General features: G+C 35.7%; 1 protein-coding gene across 5 annotated transcripts in view; it reads right to left on the bottom strand.

The window, feature by feature from the left end:
- The window catches only part of Patronin (calmodulin-regulated spectrin-associated protein patronin), a 218,546-nt gene that overhangs the window by 43,521 nt on the left and 149,970 nt on the right, over window positions 1-25,055 (bottom strand). For 3 of the 5 annotated variants that reach the window (XM_071597469.1, XM_071597471.1, XM_071597472.1), the window contains exons 6-11: window positions 22,999-23,126; window positions 19,764-19,889; window positions 14,166-14,225; window positions 8,309-8,525; window positions 5,473-5,879; window positions 2,699-2,933 (exon numbers count right to left, since the gene is read on the bottom strand). In XM_071597469.1, the coding sequence (XP_071453570.1) occupies window positions 2,699-2,933; window positions 5,473-5,879; window positions 8,309-8,525; window positions 14,166-14,225; window positions 19,764-19,889; window positions 22,999-23,126 (1,173 nt within the window). The remainder of the gene's footprint in view (window positions 1-2,698; window positions 2,934-5,472; window positions 5,880-8,308; window positions 8,526-14,165; window positions 14,226-19,763; window positions 19,890-22,998; window positions 23,127-25,055) is intronic. The other 2 variants (XM_071597470.1, XM_071597473.1) reach the window with 2 other exon arrangements.

Below are 25,055 nucleotides of genomic sequence, written 5' to 3'. Positions count from 1 at the left end.
GTTAAATTGGTACATCTGTTGTTGATATTCCCTTTAAATCTTAGTGTCATAACTTGACATTTGCAAAAGTTACGGTCGGTTTTCGGTATGTCTATCAGTGCTTCCTGCGATTTTTCCATTACTTCCTCTCGGCTGCTAAAACGCGTTCCCCGTAATGGTTTTTTAACTCGATTGAACAGAAAAAAGTCACAGGGAGCCAAATCAGGTGAATTCGGTGGCTGTTGGATGGTATTTGTTGCATTTTCCGTCAAAAAATTACGAATAATGATAGCACTGTGCGACGGTGCGTTATCATGGTGCAAAATCCACGAGTTTTCTGCCCACATTTCTGGTCTCTTTCGGCGAATTGCTTCACGCAAACGTCTCATAACGCCCAAATAATACTCTTTGTTTACTGTCTGGCCTTCTGGCAAAAATTCATGATGCACTACACCGTTGTAATCCATGAAAACCGTCAGCATTGCCTTCTTTTTTGACTGAAAACGACGTGGTTTTTTTGGTCTCGGCTCATTTGGTGAACGCCATTCACTTGCCTGATGTCTGGATTGCGTGTCGTACTCATAAACCCACGTCTCGTCTCCAGTAATGATCCTTTTGATGAATGTGGGATCGGATTCAGCCTCGCAAATCATGTCTTTTGCGACGTCAACACGGTCTCTTTTTTGCATGAAATTGAGGTCTTTCGGCACCAACTTTGCTGCTACACGACGGAAACCCAAATCATTAACCACAATGTCTTGGGCGGATCCATAGGCAATGTTCAAGTCCTCCGCTATTTCTCTGATGGTTAATTTGCGGTTATTGACCAACATTTCTTTTACTTTATCAATTTTTTCACCGACTTTCGATGTCGATGGTCTGCCACTGCGTTCATCATCTTCGATTGACTCACGACCACTTCTGAACCGCTCGTGCCACTGGTAAACGACCGTTTTTTTTAGAGAATCGTTGCCGAAACACTTTTCCAACATTTCCAACGTCCGTGCGCCACTAAATCCGTTTTTTACGCAAAATTTAATACAAGTTCGTTGTTGCAAATTTAAATCCATTTCTGAAATTGTAAAAAATCGCCAACACACACAGAGATAGATGTACTCTTGGCTACGTAACTTTTGCAAATGTCAAGTTATGACACTAAGATTTAAAGGGAATATCAACAACAGATGTACCAATTTAACAAAAAAAACAGAACTCAAATCGGAACGATGGGAGCGCCACACGGTGGTTATTCCGGGAACTTTTTGATCAAGGTAGTATGCAACAATTGCAACGTGTAAAAATCATTTGCCTTGACAGGGATTTGAACCCAATCCTTTCAATGGTTGGTCGAGGGCTCTAGCCAGTTCAGCTACCTTTTTATGCCTACTTAAGGCTTACCTAGCCAATTAAACTATAAAGGAACAAGTGTGTGATGAAATACAATACCATACATGCAATGCCACAAGTATTCATAGGTGTGCATGTTGCACCAGTCCATGAGGTTAAAGCTAACTTTAAACACTAGGGTGTTTACTAAAACTTTGGAGTGTAAGAGGATATTATGGCAGCTTAGCTCGCTAAAGCACTTGGTCGAGCATCAGGGGATCCAGGTTTGAATCCTGGTTGAGGAGAATAGTTTTAAGACTTTGAAATCATTGCATAAAAAGATTCATTGATATCACCACTTCAAAAATTGTAATTAAAACTTACTTTAAGAAATAATACATTTTTTCATAAAATATATTACGAGGTCTGTTCAAAAACTTCTTGAACTTTTTCATTACCAAAAAAATACTTCACTAACAAATTATTGGTCAGGATCTTCATCAAAGCAATCTCCTCCCAAACATATGCACTTATCCTAATGATATTTCCACTTTTCGAAACAGTCCTGGCATGCTTCTTCCAGAATGCTCATAAGCTACTCCCGTCAAATTTTGCTATATCTCTGGAGAGGTGGTGAATCTTTTTCCTTACAGCAGGGTTTTTAGTTTGGGGAACAGGAAAAAGTTACATGGTGCCAGGTATGGTGAGTGCAGTGGGTGAGGAAGCACAACAGTCTTGTTTTTGGCTAAAAACTCAAAGCGTTCTGAGAAACCAATGAGCTGGCGCATTGTAGTGGTAAAAAAACCACTAGCAATTCCTCTGAAGTTCGAGCCATTCCCACTAGATTCTCTCAGTTAACCATTTCACTACCCCCAGGTAGTGCTCCATGTTGTCTGTCAGGTCTTTAGGCAGGCATTCATGATACACAACCCCTTTTGCATAAAAAAACAGTCAGCATCACCTTGACATTTGAGCGAACTTGTCAAGCTTTTTGGGTTGAGGCAATGTTTCACCTATCCACTGTGGAGATTGCACTTTTTTTTATGTCATATCCACAAACCCATAACTGAAAACCTGTTATGATCCTGAACAACAAGGTCTCTATTATAATAACCAACTAGAGGCATGCTATAAAAGAAATCGGGGACCTTTTTAAGCAGACTTTGTATATCTTTTGTGCAGAGGTCTATAAATTTCCAATTTCAGCAAGAGCATTCTTCATTCTACACAAATTCATCCCTGATTCTGAAAATTCATCCTTGGAAAACTTTGAATTAAGTGACTTTTGGTATAAAAGCTTCATGTATACAGTATCCAGCAGTGGTGAGGGACAGGAAGAGGATAATGGTGAAGCAATGCTTGATAAAGAATTGAGTGGAATCCACCACTTCACTTGCCTTCAATGTTGTCACCATCTGAGTCTACCCTTTGCACCTGCTGGAGCCAGGTGGTGGTGTTGGGCAAGGCAGCAAATGTAGTCTTCTTCTCCCGAGTGCTCCCAGTTCGAGAGTTGGTGCCTGAAAATCCACCACTCCTCTCTGCACTCTCACTTGTGCCGGAGCCGAGAGAGTCTTCCGCTGCTGTTGTGTTGTGCGCCACTGACTGGACAACAGGTTCTGCTGGCATGCCTAAGAATGAAAAATCCCTATGTATTCTATTTCCATTGGCATAGCTTAAATTACCCTGACATTAATTACAAAAGAAAATACAAACCAAATGCTTATCATAACACAAGGAGAAGTGGTGTGTCAGCATGTAAAACAATGGGGAAGGGCTATAGAGGGATCAGGAAGAAACAAGTTCAAAACAGAGGCATTGACTAGAATCCGCAAGAAAACAAATTCAGAGGCCTTATGATGAAAAATGAGAAATTATTGTCAATAATAGAAATCATTTGAATTAAAAAACAGAGATACTGGTAAGATGGTGGAATGAAGAGATCAAGAAATGAAGTGCAACCCAAGTGTGAAAATTGAATGGCAAAATGGGAAGTTTAAATTAAGCAAAATGAAAGACAAAAATAACAACATGAAGAAAAAAATTCGATCTCACAAAATATAGGAACAATTTAATCATTCCCTACTACCGACAAGGGACATAACGTCCTCCTCCTAACCAATAAGCTTGACAGCTTACACAGCTAATTTACAGTCTCTCTGGCATAAGTAATAGTGAACAGCATTTCAAGGGAAAAATCCAGGAAATGAGGTAAGAACAGGCAAAAAAAAAAATTACAGTGGGCATCATAGAGCTGGTTAAGAATGAGCAGAATAAAAAGTGGAAATTCACAGGTTTATTCAATACATGGGAAGGCCCAGAAGTACCCGGCTTGACCTAGAGATGGCGGTAGCAGTTGGAAAAATATCACTTTATTAGAAAGCATACAATGTATGAAGCATATGTTTCAAGTTTGAAGATGCGACATTGTTTAGTATTTGTTAGGCAGCAATCAATAGTGAACGTTTTCAGTGAATTTGTGAAAATGAAGAAAATTGGTCATCGTTATGTGGTACAATACTTTTATTTGAAAGGCCTCGGCCCAACCAATATAAAAGCTGAACTGGATTCTACTCTGGATGAGTCTTCTCCTTCATTTACAATAGTAAAATATTGGGTAGCAGAGTTTAAACGAGGTCGTACGAGCTGCCAAGACGTGCATAACATTGGTCGACCAAATGAGGTGACGACTCCAGAAACAGTGAAGAAAATCCACCAAGTGATACTGGATGATCGTCGACTGAAAGTGCACGAGCTAGCAGACAGTGTAGACATTTCAAAAAGTACGGTACAACGCATATTAACTGAAAATTTGGACATGAGAAATCTGTGTGCAAGATGGGATGCCGCGGTTGCTCACACTCAAGCAAAACCAGTGTCATGAAGATGTTTCAATTGGGTGTTTAGCAAAGTTTCACAGCAACAAAGCAGTATTTTTGCCCCATTTTACAACCATGGATGAAACATGGGTCCATTACTTCACACCAGAGACAAAAGAACAATTAAAACAAAGGATTCAAAAGGGAGAACCAGCTTCAAAGAAGGCGAAGACCGTTTCATCTGCAGACGAGGTTATGGTGTCAGTTCTTTGGGATGCGCATGGGATAATTTTCATTGACTACCTTGAAAAAGGAAAAACTATCAATGGTGAGTATCATGCAAACTTATTGCAACGTTTGACCAAAGAAATCAAGCAAAAGCAGCAGCATTTGGCTAAGAAGAAAGTGTTGTTTCATCAAGACAATGCACCAGCTCACAAATACATTATTGTAATTGCCAAAATTCATGAATTGAAAATTGAATTGCTACCTCGTGCACCCTATTTGCCAGATTTAGCCCCCTTGAATTATTTTCTGTTCGCAAACTTAAAATAATGGCACGGTGGTCAAAGATTTTCTAACCGTGAAGAAGTGATGTCAGCAGTTAATGGCTATTTTGAGGAGCAAGACAGTTCTTATAATAAAAAGGGTATCAAACTTATTGAACATTGCTGGGAAATGTGTATAGAGCTGAAAGATGATTATGTTGAAAATTAAATACATTTTTTTCCAAAATTTTTGTTTTCTTTGTTGGATTGGGACCACCCTCTAAATGAATGGGGACCACCCTTTTAATGAATGGGGAAAGATATTGTCAAGAAATAGTGGTAACATTATATTATAACATTAACATTATTATTATAATATAAAACCAGGGAATGTGAATGAAGAAACGAACTTGAAAACTACTTCGATGAGAAAATAGTTGACCACAAAAAGTTTTCACAAAATATACATAGATGGACCAGCTATATCCACGGATGAGGATGGGTGAGCCAGATTTTTGTGGAAAAAATTACTATGGTGAAAAAGGTAAAGGCATTCACCGCTAAAGGAAATGTTTGGAAATTTGTAGTTTTCACCCAGTATATTACCACCTATAACATGGCTTCATAATAACAAAAAATTTTAAAACCTGTTTTCCCTTATTTCCTACACTCTTTGGTTTGAATAACAACCAAAGAACAAAAGACCGCATGGCATAACCTTTGTATTAGAAGAAATAATTTGCAGAATCATAACATTGGAGCGGTTAACTCCCTTAAAATATTATTTGACTACATTTCCAAAGAGAATAATGACATCAGTACAGTCAATGAAATACCTACACAAGCAAAAACAATCCACAAACCTTCTGATGGGCCCTCCCACTCTGGCCGATGGGTAATTGGTTTACTTCTTCCAACATTATCCTGCCAAACATTGGGTTCCTCTCTTGACTTTGTTGGTGTAGTTGCTCGGCCAGTGTGTGGCATGGAAGTCATAGTATCACTCCACATGCTCAAGTTCTCCCGTGATCCACCAAAGTTCTCAATCGTAAGCTGAGATTCATCAGAAATTGAATTTCGTCGGGATCGCCTCCCGGCATAGAAAGATCCTGAAGACGGCGTCCTCTTAAGGTCTTCCCAATTGCTGGGCTTTCCTGCTGCTGGCATGACTGGAGTGCCACCATTTGTGGTCTCTGTGCCATCAGAGACAATGCGGCCCAACGTTGGCACTCCCTTTCCACGATGAACTACAAAATCTTGTTCATCTCCCCTGCAATCACAAAAAATTTACAAAACTTATTCAAGAATTTATTCTCCACATATTGTTGATGAGAAAACTCTTTTCCCAAAAAAAATAATTTTAAACATCAAACATGACAACAAATAATGCATAGTATTAAAATGCCAAGCATCCCTTAAGGTGAAAAGCTGGGCAATAAGGAGTGACCACATGATAGGGGCAATTTTTTACTAATTAAATAATGAGAGATTGTACAATTATCATTAATAAAAATGAAATTGTGAATTCTCTTCATCAATGAAATTCCACCACATCTAGTATACACATATAATCAAAAATCATCAAGAAAATTTATGAGAAATGATGTATGAATGGGTTCGCCTTGCAATTCTTTCACAATAAAATGGGATAGTTCTCTACAACAAAGAACATAAAGTCAGTTAGGGCAATATGCTGCATAACATAATACACTCATTTGATGTAAATAAACCGCAATATCTTCATTTATAAGAAAATTAAATATTCATTTTCAAGCAATTTAGGTTATTTCTTTAATAGGCATCGGACAGCTGTTAGCATTCACTTCAAAAGAATATCTATTCACGGTGTACATGAAAATTGCTTCTAATGGCTATCAATCTCCGACTTATAACAGGATCCTTATAAGGAGATCAGGATGGTGTGGTGGCTAACGCTCTGGCTTCCAACCCAGAGGGACCTGGTTTGAATCTCGATGATGACAGAATGTTCAGTGATATCCCATTTCCTACTAGGGGTGCTATATGGAGAGCACATCAAGTGAAGTATGCTAACAGCCAGATGGGACACTATACTATGGACTCCTTGGTGGTTTTCATTAAGAGTAGGCTAATGCTGAAGCAGAGTTTTTCTCTGCCCTTCCTTTGTTCCCTGAAAATCTTACCCCCACTAAATTATTCACCCATCCCTAATGTTTAAATGACTTCAATTGTCAGTCATCTCCCTTAAAATCCACTACTGCTACCAAATTAAGTTTACTCAGGCAAAAATAGCATCCAAATGCCAACATCTACCTTTTCACTGGAGTATCATGGTGTACAAGGTAGGTAATGAATTAAGACACCAAGTGTAATTTACCAGACTTCCTAAACACCTACCTGAAAAGGAAACATATTTCATCTCTAAGGCTTTTTGGGAGAGTTACTGCCATTATTTGAACCATAAAAATATCAGGTGTATTTCTTTACTGGCATATAGCACACTTCACTTGAAAAAATCAAAGCATTACAGCTCCTTATGCTACACATTATAAAGTTTCATTTCGCCTTTTATTTATTAAGGCATTAATCAAAGTCTTTAGGGTGTATTTTACCAGAGTGGAAGGGTGAAGCTTAGAAGTGAACCAATGAACTGAATTTGGTCCTTGTAATGCCATGTAAGCTATCTCCCACCATCCTAATTTTATCCCACCAGGACAATCTTTTCAATCATTTCAACAAAATACATTTTTCATCTTTCAGTAGACAGCCTTGAATTTATCATCCAAGTGCTTTATTTATTTGATTTGCTTAAGGCAGTACAACAGTTCTAGAATACTGTTGTGGTCTGCTATGGATTTGAATCATGATATGGAAGTCAACTGTACTTGAATGTCACTTTTATGCAATAACTAAGACTTTCAATTTAGAGGTAGTAGAGATGACTGCTTTTCAGAAAAATTTTTCTGATAAGTTTGACAATTAAAGCCCAAGTAACATTCATTTTAAAAAATTCCTGATATACTCTATGTAGCTCATGATCCCTCATATGTTTTAAAATACGTACATAGCGACTAAGTTTGTTATCAAGGCCTGGAAGAATAACACTTTTAATCACAAAATATAAGGGAATAACTTTACATTTATCATTTAACATAAAGAGGGATTTAAATGCCCAAGGGGTGGTAGTTTTTCATTTTTCTATCTCACAGATATTTATCATCCATCTAAACAACTGGGTGACGCAGGCAAGGGGCGATTTGTCTTGAAGTTCACTGTCACACTGTTTGATTAACATAGCCTACAGAAAACTGCTTGAAATGAGACGGTGATCAACTAGTCAAGCATCATTAACTTACCAAGCACCATCTAGAACCACATACAACTAATTTCTTGTCCATCTACAAATATCAAAGGTAAAAATTAAATATAAAAAAAGTAGAAGTCCAGGACAATCACCCCCAAAAAATCTGCAAATGAGATTATTCTACCAAACTCACTGAAACATTACTGCATGTTACATAGAGGTGTCTACAAAATATTCTTTTGTGATAATTACAGAGAGCACGAGAAGTCCCAGCTGATTCTAGTTTTGACCCAGGGAAATGCAGCCATTTTGCAATAAAAGCATACCAGGGTCAAATATTGTGAATTTTCATATGATTTATGTGTTTTCTCAGTATTGAGGCATAAAATCACTCGTAAACATCCACTAACACCTACCCTTCATCGGAAGCAGAAGCATTCCCCACACGGCCAATGCCATGAGTCTCTTCCATGTCTCTCGTCGAACTTCTGAGTGGGGTGCTTTCGAGGGATTGTGAGGTAGCACTTGGGTGCCTTCCAGCGTGGGATATTCTCCTTGGGATGGGCGCAGAGGGTGATGGAGTGGACGTGGCACCACCCGAAGATGACCCAGGAGTTGTTGACTTGGATGAGCCTGGACAAATAGGGCAGCATGAGAGAGCAGGCAGTTCAAGAAGAAAACGACACGCTAATTTCTCAACATCTACATTCCTTCCACCACTCGATTAAACCTCTCTTTAAATTTCAACATTCATGACCCCACTGGCAAACCAAATACGAGATTCTACCATGCCAGTTTTCATCCACTCCAGCAGTGTGGTCCTCCTGCCCGCTGAAATAGCACGTGTGACAGAATCTCACGTTTGGTTGGCCCAAGGGGGCGGGAAGAGAGTAAATACCAGAGAGGTTTATTCAGTGGCAGAAGTGCTGCAACCACTCTCAGTGCTGGACCTAGGTATGCACATGTGGATTATAAGCCAGAGAGACAGAGAGTGAGAAGGGAAGCAGAGAAAGAAGCACAAATCACTGTCTGAAGTTATTCTGTGCATAGAATAAGCATGCCAGCAGAAGATCTTGATTGGGTGACATATCATATATCATATCATCACATTTAAATAAAAATATGAATTGATTTTTAGCTCTTAATTGATTTGAGAACATTCCTTTTGGAATGATAATCCATGGCATTTCTAAATATAGTTGCATTAATAACAATGCATTCAACCCAATTACAGTGACCATTGTGCAGATGATCATCACAAATACATTATTACCATAAAGCATCTTATTAAGTTCATTTGAGAGTTCAGAGCTCCAAAGGATTCTGAATTTACTTCCTACACTTTTATCACCACTTTTCATCTACCGCACAGTTTTTAATCATAATCCAAATTAAAATTGTTCAATCTTCCACTGGCAGGGAAATACCAACTTTTTACCTTCTTCTCTAAAAGCAAGTGAAAACGGTGTGCAATAGGATTTCAGGAATACAATGACTGCTATTGTAGCTGTGACATTGTTGAAGTAATCATGACGAGTCAAATTCTGAATTTACATTCAAATCTGTCTATTGAACTTGCAAATTATTTTAATATTCTGCCACATATGTACATAGGTATCTCACCGCTAGACTACTAAAAAACTGAAAAAAAAACTTAACCATCTATATATTATTCGTAATATTCATCTTTTACAGTGATTAATAAAACTAACGAGGGACAAATAGGAGTCATGGCCCTTTGGCATTTTTCACTCAGAGCCAGTTCATGATGTGGGGTTGAATCATTAGATTGCATTAGTTAATTATCAGTAACAAACTCTCTCATGCAGTGTACATTATACTCCAATATAATTTAAATCCAGTCTTAGGCAGGGAAAAAACTACCTCAATTCAAGGAGAATGTTTTTCACCCTCTGAAATTGGGGATGGAAATGCATCTTAGCGGATGACTCTGTTTAAAGTTACTGTTACAGCATCTCCGCAGTTTCTTGGAATGTGAATTAAAAAATTTCTTAAAATTGCTGGCAATGAAGTGACAAGGGTTATATATGTAAAAATGTATAAGCTGTTATTTTTCCAATTCAGGGAAGTTGCAACTATTTATGGCTTTTAAAAGGTTTATTTTTATGAATGAGGTCACCCACAACTGACTTGTGCCACAAAAACATTTGGTAGCAGTTTGGCTTTCAAAAGAAATTAGCAGATTTGTTAGGCTAAAAATGAAATGACTAGTTTCAGTAAATGAATTACTAAATGAATGATGATTCCAGGATCATAGTTCGTACTATTAGCCCTATAAATACAAAAATACAAAATTATTGAAAATGAATCATTTTAAGAGTGGATTCAAAACATTTTTGCAACATCAAAACCATCAATCATACCACAACCAGAAACCTTTAAATTGTTAAAATGGCTCTTGGAAACTAATGTCACAATTTTAAAATAAGATGCTCTCTTGAATCACCCAGGATTTTACTCGACAGAATGAAACAATCCCCACACACTCTTCTTGTAGAGCCCATTAAGCTACTTGAATGAATGACAAAAAGTCCTCATAACCTACTGGTCAGGAGAAAGATGGGTATGGTATGCATTGATTGTGTAATCCGATTCATTTCTGATTGTTTCTGTCAGTAGAGTTTGGCTCCTTCCATTTCATTGATTTAATGCATTTTTACCAATAAAATAGGCATCAGCTATCAGCAAATTTTACAGTGCAGCACATTCTACAGTTCACACAATTATTATTAACTAAAAACCTCTGTTGCTTGCACAAACACACATACAGCCACATAATTCAGATGACAATATGCTGTATGCTATACTTGTCATATGCTGTTAACTCAGAAAATAATGAAACCCAGAGTTGGTGCTCTTGTTATTACTCAGAAGCAGCGCTGGAATTGGCATAAGTTTTACCAATCCGACTACAAGCAGCAGACAGGAAAGAGAAAGCAAGAGATGAGCGAAATCACAGTTTGGAAGCAAAAGCCATTCATCAACTTCAAAAAAAACTAATTATTGCTTGACACTTTTCAAGTTTTTTCCCCCGGCATATAAAATGAATTAAGGCCAAATATAACTCCTGTTGTTGTTATTTGATGGTATTTCACTTCAATATCAAAATATAAATTGGTGCCAATGAGGGCAATATAAGAACATGTAGAACACAAGACAATTTATATTAAAGAGCTAGACAGAAGTCTCAGTAATTTTAAACTTATTTTCAACTACTTTAATACATTCACTGCCATGACATATTAGGGTAAGACAATTATCAGGAGTAAATTTCACAGGGAATGCATAATCTATATGAATTAAAAGTTTAATCAACTCAAAACATTTTTCAGAAAATGACATGTGTAAACATGTTCAGAGATCAATTGAATATACCGTTTAGATTATCATCATGTAAGAATATCAATGAAATTTTATTTGGGAACAAAGATGTCTTTCAATGCTGATTACCAAAATGACTACATATTAGCTCATGAATAACCTACAGGCAGGAAAAATAATTTCCAACACAATTCTTTTTAATCATTCACTTAAAGGTTAAATGTGACAGGTGATCAACAGATACTTGCTTTCCAAATAATGTTCTTGTGGATTCTTGTGGATATATTACTCCATACTTCAAGGACTTGTGACTTTGATTGAGAAGGCACTAAATTAAGTACAAAGAATAGGTGTTTGAGAACAAACTTCTATTCCCCTAATACATTGATGGGGCTCTCCCTGCAATTTGTACCCTTTTGTAGAGCAGATGCCAGGTCAGTACTAGACACCTCTTCATTGGACAGATGGGTAAAAATAATTTTAGTCCAGAAATTAAAAATAAATGAAATGGTTCAGGTTGTTTGGATAGAATGCCCTGATAAGCTCCACAACTTCAGCCTTTACTTCATCGAGGTAATAGTCTGCCATATTTCAAAACAAGCACTTTTGCTTTTCCAGAGAATATGGTACAATAAATTCATAAAAGATTCCTCCATAGAAACTACATGTTGCTCCACTAAATATGGAATGGCTTGATGCTGCGCAAACCAAAACACTAGTTTCATCACCATCATCTGTTTAGACAGATATTCTACCGTCAAATCAGTGTAGCCAAGAGGTTCCTTTAACAAGTGTCATAATGGCAAGAGTGCAAAATACAAATTTGTGATTCGAACAGCATGACGAAGTTTTATAGAGTCTGAAGCAGATTTGATACCTGATTCGGACTGATAAATTTCTGAATATGGTGATGAGCAAGTAGAACCTGAAGACAGTGACAGTGTACTTTCTGCATCTACAAATTTGGGTACTGTTCCAGCCGCTTGAGCATGTGCAGCAGTTGCACCCTCCTTCCCTGAAAAGTTGCATCAGACATCACAGCCAGAAAGAACATTAATTCACAGTGTAGGGGCAAAAACTACCAATTACAGTATGCAATGTGATTTGAATGCCAAAGAACTGGTGAGCCCTTGAGTTTTTTTTTTCAAAGTATTTCCAAAGGACTTCATTTGTAACTCGTGTCACATGCAACAAGATCTTTCTTCCACTATTCATAGAATAAAGTTAGCAATTACCCTTACCCAAAATAAGGCTTTGCTCAATTTCAAGTTCTAAAGAACCAAATATGTTTTATTTTATCCTTTATTCTTTTTCCATTTTTGCCGCACAAAAAATGAATTAGACATTTCCACCAATCCAAAATAACTTTCATCCAATACTTTGAGATATAATCCATTCATAGAGTAATGTATCTTAATCACCAGTGTACATCTGAAAAAAATGCATCCTGCAATATTATCTTACATTTTTAAGGTATGCACTGAAGATTTTGTACTAAAGAGTCCTGAAAAATCAAGACATTAACTGTCATCACTTTTTACGTGCATGAATATCCTCAGCGAAACCCATATCTTTATTAAAAATATAAGTCAATAAATTATATTCTAAGATGAGATATAATGATGTCAATGGGTTCAGTCATCACAAGTCTGGCAGTGAATGCACTAAAGTAGATCAAAAAGAAGGACTACTTATTATGATATATATTTGAAATACCTTCAATATTTCAAAACCTGACAGAACCAGTTATTAAAATACTAATTTAAAGAAACTTATGTCGCTTAGTGGTCCTATTTTTTAATGCAAATATTCTTTCCATTAAAACACATTCATAAAGTTAAGTGAGACAACTGGAATATTTTCTATTTACCAAATCACTTAAATTTTGAGTAGGATTAATGAGGCCATAGTCTTAAAAACTCCTTTAAAATATTACTGTTTGCAAGAATATCAATTACATTGTAATGATTTTTTCATGCTACTATCGTTTGATAATACTATTTATTATAAGAAATTATATTCATACTATCATTGTATTTTTAGTATTATATTACTACATGAAAAACATCAGAAGAGTGAGACTACCAAACACTGAAAATAGTTCAAGGGCACTATCAAAAAGGAGATTAGAATATGACACTAAAGAATAACTGTAAACCCTGTTCTATATATCAATATATATATATTACATATAATTGATATCAAACACCAAATGAGAGAGTAAGAAACGGAAAAGGGTCTGCGTCACTATTCTATACACCAAGCAAAAAAAAAAGAAAAGACTAGCCGTAAAGCATTCCAAAATAATAAAAGCCTAATTTTTTCCTACCAAGACATAAATAAAAACCTTAAAATATATGTACAAACAACTATAACGAGGAATTTCAAATAATTTCAGATAATTTGGGTTTGAGTAAGTTTATGGTAAACATTACCAAAACAAAGATACACAGACTGATTTGTTATCAAAAAGCCCATCCAATACTGAAATAAAGGCCAAAAACTAGAGAAACAAGCAGTTACACATGCTAAATTCAAGCACTAAGCATATATTTTACAATGCAAGAAAAGTAAACAGCTAACATTCTATTGAAGACTATTAAAAATGTTTAAATATTTACTCCCAATTTGACAACCAAACTTTTAATTATGATAACCACATTCCACTGCAATTCTTTTTAACTTGACGATCAAAAATACCTTGTTGAGATTTATTTTTTAAAAATATTTTCCAAAGAAGTCAGCAGAGCAACAATCCCAATGGAAATGAACAGTCTGTAGACTATTCAAATACCTAAAAATATGCAAATTTCCTACTCTCTAAATATCACTTAATAACAACATTACACACTGAGGCAAATGTACTACTTTCATTAGTTATGATGAATAGGCTAAAATATGAGAATTATTATTTAAGGAAAGCCAACTTACGATTCAGAGGAAGTTCTCGTCTGTTGATGATTTTCACCATTGTACTACCCCTCAATGGCACTACCATGGAATACAGTAAATACTTCAGAATACTCTTTCCGTCCGTTTTAAGAGCAGATGAAGTTGAATTATTTGATTTCATGTCCAGTGATTATTAGAATTATTATCTTTCATGGCAGAAAACTCACATAAATTGTTTTAGAATTACTGGCCTGGCCTTTGCTCAACTCAACTAAACTGTATTGATATGCAAGAGGATGTCTAGACTCATGAAATTTCCATTTTGAAGCAATATTTTTTCAGTTCACCAATAAATAACTAAACAGTTTATGCAATATTGTTGAACAAGTACTGTCAATCACCATCAAGAAAAAAAAACCATAGCTGAAATCCAAGTTCATATTCATGGACTTTTCATTTACTTTAAGAATAGTTTAAAATTTTTATGCTTATAAATCAAGAACTTGACAGATAGGATAACATGATTATTTTAATTGCTCACCATTCAAAATGAATTATTTCTTTGTTTTTTTTACAGGCTGTAATTCTGTAGCTTTCTGTGACTCAGAAAATGGACAGAATTCAAATTATCATTTTTTTTTAAATATCCAACAAGTCTCTGCACTAAAATTGAGTTTTTCAAAATTATTTAATTTGAAAATGTATCTCTAGAACATAAATTAAGCTTACTCCTAATAAAACATAAACACAAACACAGTACATTTCAAAATTCATTTGAATTTCAAGCCAAGTTCCAGATCCAAATTCTTATGGATGAGATTATAACATCAGGTAGAATTAGGTATTTGCATTTTCAATCAATCTTTGTACTACTGACATTCTACAAGTAATGGTGTTGTGTAATGGAGGTGAAAAAGATAAGTGCTCTACTTGGGCATCAACTATAAGACTGAAACGTGATTACAGTACACATAGGAGAATCAGGTGCATCTTGACACTAAAGCGCTCCTAATCAATCAGAGGTCAATGCTGGAATTGAAAGAACAGCTACCCTTTTCCAGTCAATAAATTTTAACCCTTTAGTGCCGAAGTTGTTGTGAATGATGCTGATGAATTTTCCCAAAAATGCCAGTGTCACTCTGGGTGACTCTTATCTCGATGGCCATAAATGATAATAAAAATTGAATAATTCTTATTTTTATGCTTCATTCTATTCTTTTGTACATATTCAATTAAGTTTTATTAACTTTTTCTCATTTTGATTCATTTTTGAATTTATATGCTTATTTATGTATTATCTTATTAGTTCTCCCATACATTTTTCTTTAGTTTTAAATGGCCCCTTTAATTTCATTTACCATCGCAATAATTGTCGAAACTCTATTCAACTTGCACAATAAGAAAGCTTTTGCTTATGGATATTTTCATAACTGCTTTAAATAGCATAAGAATTTTTTCAGTCTCTCAGAAGAGTAGGGCTATTGCCCTCGCTACAGAAACACTTCTTTCAGGCATTTGACACCCCCATCTGCCGAGATCAAAGCCTTTAATGGATATGATATAGAGTGGGGGACCTTGAATAATCATACAACAATCCAGCCATTCCCCTTGAAGGGACGTTTACTGCCCAAATTCAAAGGGCTGCATATTAGGTCCTGTGTTCCAGTCGACAGAATGTGAGAGTGCCTTGAAACATTTGACCCCCTCATCTGGAGAGATATGGACCTGCTATCATCTGAAAATGAGCCGGACTTTCCAAATAAGGCAGAAATTTACTAAAGAAATACTAGGTGCTGCATGGGCTCTCAGAATATCCCCCTTGTGAGGTGTAAACACAATAAAGTTCATCTCTCTCTCTCTCTGCATCAAGCAGTTAAATGATTTTACTGCAATAAGTTTTTGTTTTAATTGCTTTAAAGCACAGTCCTCACAGAAGAATTGTATGTTTACCATAATCTGTAAAATTTTCAGCAAACTGTAATAATAATGATGCTTTCACAGACATGTCATTTCTTTTTTGTAAAATGCCAAAATTTTTCATAACTTCTGCTTTTTCCTTAAAATAGCTGGGCATTTTTCACACAAAATTAAACAATTACACACGGCAGTCAAAGGGTTAAGACAGTTGCAAGATGTTCTAGAAAAAATTCTAGACATCTGGAGTATCAGTTCCAATTCATGATTCTTTCAAAGGTAATTTAGCATACATGACAGCATTTTCCACTGACAAAAATACAAGAGTTCTTTTACCAGATATGAAATTTGGTTTACTGTTGGGAAATACAACTATGTGCATCAGAGGGTAGCACAAAATTATCTGATGGGTGACATAATAGATTGCAGAGGGTTGAAAGGCAATATTCCCACAGCATTAACAAATTTCTGCCTGAATTATTAGAAGCTATTTTGTAGCGACTCAGTCCTCGCAAAAAAATTAAGAAGCCTCATGGTCATCGCAGACAACAATTGAAGACAGAAATTTCAACCATGTCTCAAAATGAGTTGAAAATGATGAATTAACTGAATATTTGGAAACAGCTGCTCATAAATTACATTTTAATTTTTCATTTAAGAGGGTTTATGCTTCTCAAATTTGCACTTTTGGAGAACTATATCTATGAAACATTTTGGAATTGGCATTATCTATCGGCTTTTGCACTGGAAAAATCTTTTTGAAACTTTTGAATCCTTGCCTTTTTTTATTGACATATGTGATTCGAAAAATGGCTAAATGGATGGGAAAGTGGCATTTCATCATTAACTCAAAATCATCTATTACCTACACTTACCAAGAATCATACTAAGGTAGTCATTTCAAAAAATATTTCACATTTCACACTATTTTGGCAAACAAGATACACCTCTACCACCTGCTACAAGCCAGTTGAAACTGGTAAAACAAACTTGAATCATTGGGCAATGAGTGATTATTGATGAGTGATATTTTTTCTATCCATCCTATTTCCTTTACATATGATTATTTTGAATTTTCTCATTTACAAAACAGGGCAAAACCAAGAAAAATGTACTCCATTATCACAATAGTTAGTGTTGAGGCAAACCATTTTATCAAGAAGGTAATGTTCGCCATTGACATTAAATTATTTACTGACCATCAGACCAACACTGAAAAATTTTATAAAACTACCTATAACATTTCTCTGAATTTTTTCTGACAAAATAATTCCCTGGTAATCCCCTATTTTTAATTTTTTTGACATTTTTGCCTCTCTAGATTCTGCATACAGTAGATGAACTCTTAATAGGATTTCCACTTCGTAACTATGATTTTCAAAGCCATTCTTCATAACCTACCTCTCTTAACTTTCCTCCAACCAACGAATAAAGCCTTTTGCTTCCCATGACCTTAAACTAAAACTGTCAAGCACATGAATAGCATGAAACATGAATATTGCAGAAAATTCTTGTTCCAACATAACTTTTGGTTTTGATCACTTTATATCCTTTCTAAAAGGTGATACGATTACATCTTTGCTCAAAATGAATGATGTTCATAAATGCCATTGATTAGAGACAAAGATAAACATATTACACGAATAACTCAATGTAAAACAATGCTGTAAAGAAGTAGCCAATGATGAAAGAGGCAAAGGGATCAAACCTTCCCAAGTTATTCGAATCTTGAGGTAGTTTTCCTGAAAAAGTGCATATTGATATCATTTTTCCTTGCTCAAATCAACAGGCTAACATGTGGCTTTAATAACTATAAAAGAGTACACCATTTAATTCTGAAAACTTTAGAAATGTTGCCCTCAAGCAGTTACATACACGAAAGCAACAAAAATTTTTCCCCTTCAATGGTATTGTCTATTGCATGCAAAGGCAATGTATTTGATAAACCAAAAAGCCTTAGCAGTTGTAAAGCATTATATGACCTCTAGAAGCTTCATGGCCTGTAAAATCTGCATGACCTGATCTTAAACTTTTAATGCATCACATAAATTAGCAGAAATGACCATTCAAACACCATCACTAGCTTCGTGGCGACGCATTAAATATGTAGGAAAACCCTCCATTAAAATAGGCCATGTACTTAGTGATATGAACATAAAACCTACCTTCCACAATAATAAAAACCTAAGGAGTTTGCTACCTGCAGTCAAAGACCCCGTGAAACCAACTCTCCAGAGCGGGGTTTACCAATTGCAATGTGGCGACTGTGATGCTAAATACATTGGTCAGACAGGGAGGAGCATAATGGTTCGAGCGGAAGAACACCGGAGGGATTTCATAAAGAACACTGGGATGTCCCAATTTGCAACTCATCTCTCGAAGGAAGGCCACCGAGCGGATTTCACCCCCGAATTACTGCACGGAGTGAAGAAAGGGACGCAGCTGGATATCCGAGAGTAGTTAGAAATTCTAAAAATGGTTAAGAAGAAGGAAAAGATAACTAATGACCACCTCTTCCCTTTCCACTCACCCCTCCTGGACATTCCTATTCTACACCCCAAAAAATCCCCATGACGCAGACCCACGCTCCCTTCCCAACCCTTCCCCCCCCCCTCTTACACCTCTCCTTTCCTTAATTACACTCCCCCACCTCCCTACCGCTACCCGACCGAGTATATAACTCAGAAAAATGTATATTGTACCACTAGTCCTGATGATGTTACAGTGTAAACGAAACTAGTCGACGAATAAGTTTATTTTGTAGAAAGCAAAGATAATATTATTTTTCCTAAGTTAACTGGCAGAATTTCTCAGATTTTCTTACCTCCCTCTTCTTCAAACATAGGTTTTAATGCCAAAACTAGGGCATTTTTACTTTAAAGAATGATTAATGCATTAACAACATGTACTCAGAAGTTTGAAATTGTTTAGGCAAGGAATGAGTCTGTCATCCAGTAAGAGGAATTAAATCAACTTTCAGATTTGACCAGATTAAGAAGAGTTCCCAAAAAATGTTTTACAGAAATTATGGATGAAGCCAGTTCAGAGTGTAGAAAAAACTATGTATTAACTACTGAAAAGGTAGGTCTGATAACACTACACTAGCTGAATCTAAAGATATGAAGGCATTTAAGTTTAGAGGCACCAATTGAGACATTTTTTTAGTTTTGCAACTATCCCAGCCCGCGTTCAGGACCCTAATAGTCAAAGGCAAGTCTTTGCACCACTGAGATGATGAATAATCTTCAGACAGTGAATTGATATATTAAAGATACAATTGATCCTGCATTTGAGGGGCAAAGTATGGACATAAACTTCAACTTAAAATTTTAATATAATCCTCTCCTGCATCAAAAGGAAAGATTATTTCACAACACCATAAAGCAATGACAATGGCCACTTCAAAAAAAAAACAACTCAAACAAATCCAAGACAAAAAACAAGAAAACCCCCCTCAAATCGCAAAATAATCTGAGACAACCAACTTCTAAGCACAAAACAACACCAACTAAAACATGAAACATAGCTATTAAAGACACAAATCTAACTAAAGACCAGAGAGCAATGAGAACAGAAAGTTAGCAAAAGACGGCAAAATAAAAAGGGAACAATATGATGGGGGGACAAAAAAATGAAAAGTATAAATTAACCCAGCGCATGCTAACGAAGACGATGGTCTACACACCAACGACAGACACACAAACGCAAACAAATGACTATTACCTGTAGCAGGGGGTGTCTGGGCGGCAGCCATTGGGCTGGCCAGACCACTGCGAAGGTCGGGAATGGGAGAGATGGACTGCTGGAAGCTACGCTTGTGGGCAACGCCTTGGCTATTCCTTGGATAGGCTGCAGGGAGGACGACCAAGGGCAGAGCCAAGCACAATGGGACAGAAACAATGACAGAAGAAGAAGGAGGAGAGAGTGTAAGAGAGAAAAGGGCAGTCCTACCCCTGGAAAATGGAGTCTCCCAAGGAAAATATCTATTGCTGGCTGCCATTCCCTCTCAAACCTCAAAAATCTTAAAGAATGGCTGCTTGGTCAATGACACAAGGATTAAATCCAAGCAGATGAGAAAAAAATAATCCAATTTTCTCTAGGCAACAGTGCGGTGCCAAATTTGCTACAGTGTTCTTTATCATCAATTCATAATTCAAACATCTTAGAGTCCTGCTTATTTCATTTTAGTAAACTGGTATATTACATATGTGGCAGCACAGAAACCATCAAGTAGCCAGAAGTCAGATTTCCAAGAACACTGCTGCTTGATACATGGATATTTCAAGTTAATATATGAGACAAGATGTCTATTGGTTGGTCTAAGGCTGTATCTTATGATGAAATGCATATATTTTATGCAATTTTACTGCTGGCTATTTTTCCTAGAATCATTTATTGAGAATAGGAACAATAGATCAGTGTTAATTCACTTGACACAAAACAATTTCAGTAATCAGTATTTCAGCTTCATTTGAGTGACACTTCTATGAAATGGTTGGATAATTTCATTAAAGAAGATCAAACATTTGACTGTCTGTCTGTGTCAGCGTCTGTATTTGCTACAAAAGGAAAAGAGAAATTGGATCCAATATGTTGTTCTGTCATTTTTCACGTTACTTATTTCAATCCAATTGAAAAAGTATGCAACTGATTAGGCTATCACATATTAACAAAATTCTACAAAACAACACAACTAGTCATGTCAATCAGCACGCAAATGGGATGTATTTTTAAGGAACATTCCCTTGTATTTCAGCCATACTTTCAAAACCACTAAATTCACCACAAGCAAGAATCATACAAGAGAGTAGAGGGTGTTGAAGACCAAACAGCTGAGGGAAGAAGTGTTAGTAATTTAGGGGAAATTATGGGCACATTCCAATCATTTCCCCAAGCATTAGCAATTGCAGATGTGTTGAATTTCAATACAAAAAAGGAAGGGAAAATAACACCAATATTATTCATAACTTTGACTAATTTTATGAACTATACTTAAATTGAATGAATGGCAAAATTACTTAGCTGGACGTTGGTTGTATGCGTACCTGGATTTTTATGGTAGTTCTCATATTGAATTTATCAAAACAACTATTAAATTTGTCTTAATTGATAAACATATACCACAGAAAAGCTTTGATTAAAGAATGCCATGCATTACGTATTTCAGATTCATATATTATAGACCATTATTAACCCTTAAATGAGCACTAAAAGACTCATAAGTTCTCGTAGAAATTGGTAAAATATTTAAGAAACAAATGTATCATTTCTAAGCACTTAGCAAAAATATTTATATCAACATGTAGAGGCAATGGCAGTGAATTTTTTAACTGCAAGCTCTGGACATTATAAAAATGTAAGATATATCAACACAAAAAATAATTTAGATAATACTTATATAAAATATGCATGTAAAACACATTGACACTAAATTATATCATGTAGATTATGAAGCACTGGCACAAGATGCTAATGCAAAGCTCTGCAAATAAGAGTCAACAGTCACAAGTTTCTGCTTAGTGTCACTTGGATACGGGGGTTTGTTTTGACACACATAAACTTTTCGTTTTGTTAACATTCATATAAAATAAATCCATCTAAGTAAACCCATGACTTCAGAGCTACATGTCCAAACGTGGTAAAAATGCTGATTTAAGAATACAACAACAAGGGAAGAAATAGCATTAACTATATAGTATTAATACCATCAGATTGATATTAATGAGTCAAGATTAAATAATTTAACTTGTGCTTGAATGTAGGTGAATGCAAGACATGTTCCAAATCTACGGTAATGTATTATCCTGACATTTGACTCAATTGCACCTTTTGTGTTCTAATTAATTTCTGAATTTGGATACTTGCCAGGCCATAAGTGCAGTGTCCTGTTCAAGAAGCCAAGAGAGAGAATCAATGTACAAGTAATAAAATAAAAATAAGATGTTGTATGCCCTTGTAAAAAATTTTGTAGCTTAGCCCTAGTCTATCTAGATTCACTAGTTACTTTCTATCTTTTCCCCAACAACACTCGATGGCAGGAAATCATTTTAACTAGAGCATTGAATGACAGCAGATTTTACATAATCAAATGAAATACGGTATCTTAAGCATGATACTTGTACCAGTAGCACCCAACCCCTAAAATTTAACTGTAATTCAAGGTGATTCATTCATCTGATCATGTAACTTTGATAGCTAATTGTTTCATGAACTAGGAATTAATCATATTTATTAGTATTTCCCCAACAGTAATAATGTATCCACTATTATTGCTACAAGATCTTATATAAAACTTTGATAATTTTTTAATAATTGTTATGGTTTGCAATTTCTCCCTTTGAGAAAATCCCTCATCTAATTTTCATGTGACTTAAAAACATTTTAAATAGTGCACTATTAAATAAAATTAAGTTCTTAAACTTGTTTTGAAGACATACGTCCAACTGTATATAATTGAAATAATAATGAACGGACTTTCCTCACATGATAAAAAATGCCTACAAATTGACATTTCAATGCAACAATATGGTGCAACAGCTAGAATTCTTCCCTAAAATAATAAAATAACCAAACAAAAAAACACAAGAGAAAATATCGTTAAAAAATAAAATGTTCTCCGATTTAAATATTGTGTCAAAATATACAGAAAACAACAGCTTGTGATATGTGCACAGTGGGTGGAGTTCTGTGCCAAGTGTCAGGTATCAAACATTTTTCTATAAAATCAAAGGATTCCATCTCATTACATGAGATGACCAAAAATCACCCACTTTTACCAAAACTTTCAATCATTGAATATCATTTCCCCTAGGATATTCATAATACTCAATAATCATAGATTTCTTCTTCCTACCCAGCAGTTCAAAGGCTGCATATATCAGGCATTAATTACATATGAATATTCCAAGTTATTTTCATTTTACTAACATGGAACCTGAAAATGTATGACTGTTATTACCTTCACGTAAGTGTGCTGGAGGAATACTGTCAGAAACTCCAGGAAAGCGAACACATTTTACGGGATGAATTTCAAGTAAGTTGAACAGGTCTGCCAAGAATGTCACCAGGTTTTGTCGAGTTGAACTACTATAATAGGAAAGAGAGTGCTGATTAAGGAAGACATAAGAAATGATGGTAAACAGAAAAATTACAACTAAAGTCGACATTGATTAGCAGATTAATAGTCAATTAGTAAACAGCAGCAAGGAATTTATGCACATAACTCACAAACACGCAATTATGCAATGGTAAATCAAGAATGCACGAGTCCACTCCAAGCAATTCACTACACACATTCCTTAATAGACACTTCAGCAATATTATTCACCTTTCCTTCAAAAAAACTTCTTAAAAATTACCTGATTCTTTGGGAAAGAATATTCATGTAATGTAAGAAAAAATAAATTATATTACCAAGACAGCATCTTAATAGGATTTGGTGGTAAAATGATTTTTCAAAATTATTATGAAACATATTCATGAGTACTTTAGGATAAACTCTAGGATTTAAACAAATCATGGCAGTTGAAGACCAATTCCTATGTTCCAATATTGACGACAAGAATATGGAGTTGGGAAACTCAAAGAGGAAGGAATCATTCAATGCCAGAAGAATAACATTCTATCGAGTAATGGTCTCTAGTCCTGTACCAAAGCTGAAACTTCTCATGGTAGATCATGAGAAGTAGATCATGAGAACAAGAAAAGATCATTGGCACCTCATGACAGAATTTTGTATATATTTCGTGGGTTGCATAGCACCTAGGATAATTTCATATTGGAATCTATTTCTTACATTTTGATGCCAGCTACAGGTACCACAAGAAATGTGTTTGTTGAAGCATTTCTGCTTTATTAAATTTACATTTAAAAAAAGTATATAGTGCCACATTAATTAGTCATTCCAAACCTCCATAGGGTCCAATACTACACCTGATATGAAAACAAAGAATTCATTATAATTACGAGGGTCATCCGGAAAGTAGTACCCGTTCGTGCCGCATGAAGTGCTGACGACGCGAGTAGCCGCTGGACGAGGTCAGATAGCTTCAGTGGCTTGTCTGCCTTCTCTGAGCCAAGTTGCGTGACGCTAGCATTGCCTGTGTTGTTTCTGTGATTGTTTACAATGTTTAAAAAAATTGAGAACGCCGCCAGTTGTGAAGTAAGGGCAGTGATTAAATTCCTCAATGCAAGAAACGTTCGCCCATGTGATATTCATCGCCAATTAAAGGAGGTGTATGGAGACAATGTAATGGACGATTTTCCCAATGTTTCTCGAACAATTGTTCATGAAATTGTTAAACACCATCTGCATTATGCAAAAATTTGTGCAAGATGGGTCCCTCGCGTATCTCAATGAGCTGGCGGCGAAGGACTATGCAGCAGGAATACAGAAACTTGTCACACGTTATGACAAATGCCTTAATTTGCTTGGAGATTATGTTGAGAAGTAGTTTAAAGTATCCTCTTTCAAATAAAATTTTTTATGTTTGTTAATATTTACTTTTGTGTCTTTATTTCACGAACGGGTACTACTTTCCGGATGACCCTCGTACATACACCAAACATGGTACCTAAAGAATACAAATTCTCCTTACTATTAAAACAACAGGTCAAAGAGCCACTTTCATATTGTAACCTTGAGACAAATTCCTGTGATTTAAAAAATATCAGGATAAAATACAGACTATAAAATCACACAGCTCGAAGTACACCCAGGATTCAAAGATTTACATGCTCGGTGAATTTTAAACCCATTCTCTATGAATATTACTAAGTACCAAATCCTATAGAATGGAAAGAGGGAATGAGCAACCTTAAATTTATCAAGAAATGTAAAAAAATGAGTCTTTTCACGGTGGCATTTAATTTGATCTGAAAGAAAACTACCAGGAATCAATTAAGTATAACATCATTCCCCACTACATTACACCACTCCATCAAGTTCCTGCTTTGATCATTGGCGTATTTTACCTCAAAATTGTGCCCACAAGTGTGGGAAAAGCTAATTTACCA

This window comes from Hetaerina americana, unplaced genomic scaffold (assembly GCF_022747635.1).
Source record: "Hetaerina americana unplaced genomic scaffold, ioHetAmer1.1.p SCAF_9, whole genome shotgun sequence".
NCBI classification, from domain to species: Eukaryota; Metazoa; Arthropoda; class Insecta; order Odonata; family Calopterygidae; genus Hetaerina; species Hetaerina americana.
Note: the sequence above shows the minus strand (reverse complement) of the source record. Positions and strands in the feature narration are given on the sequence as shown.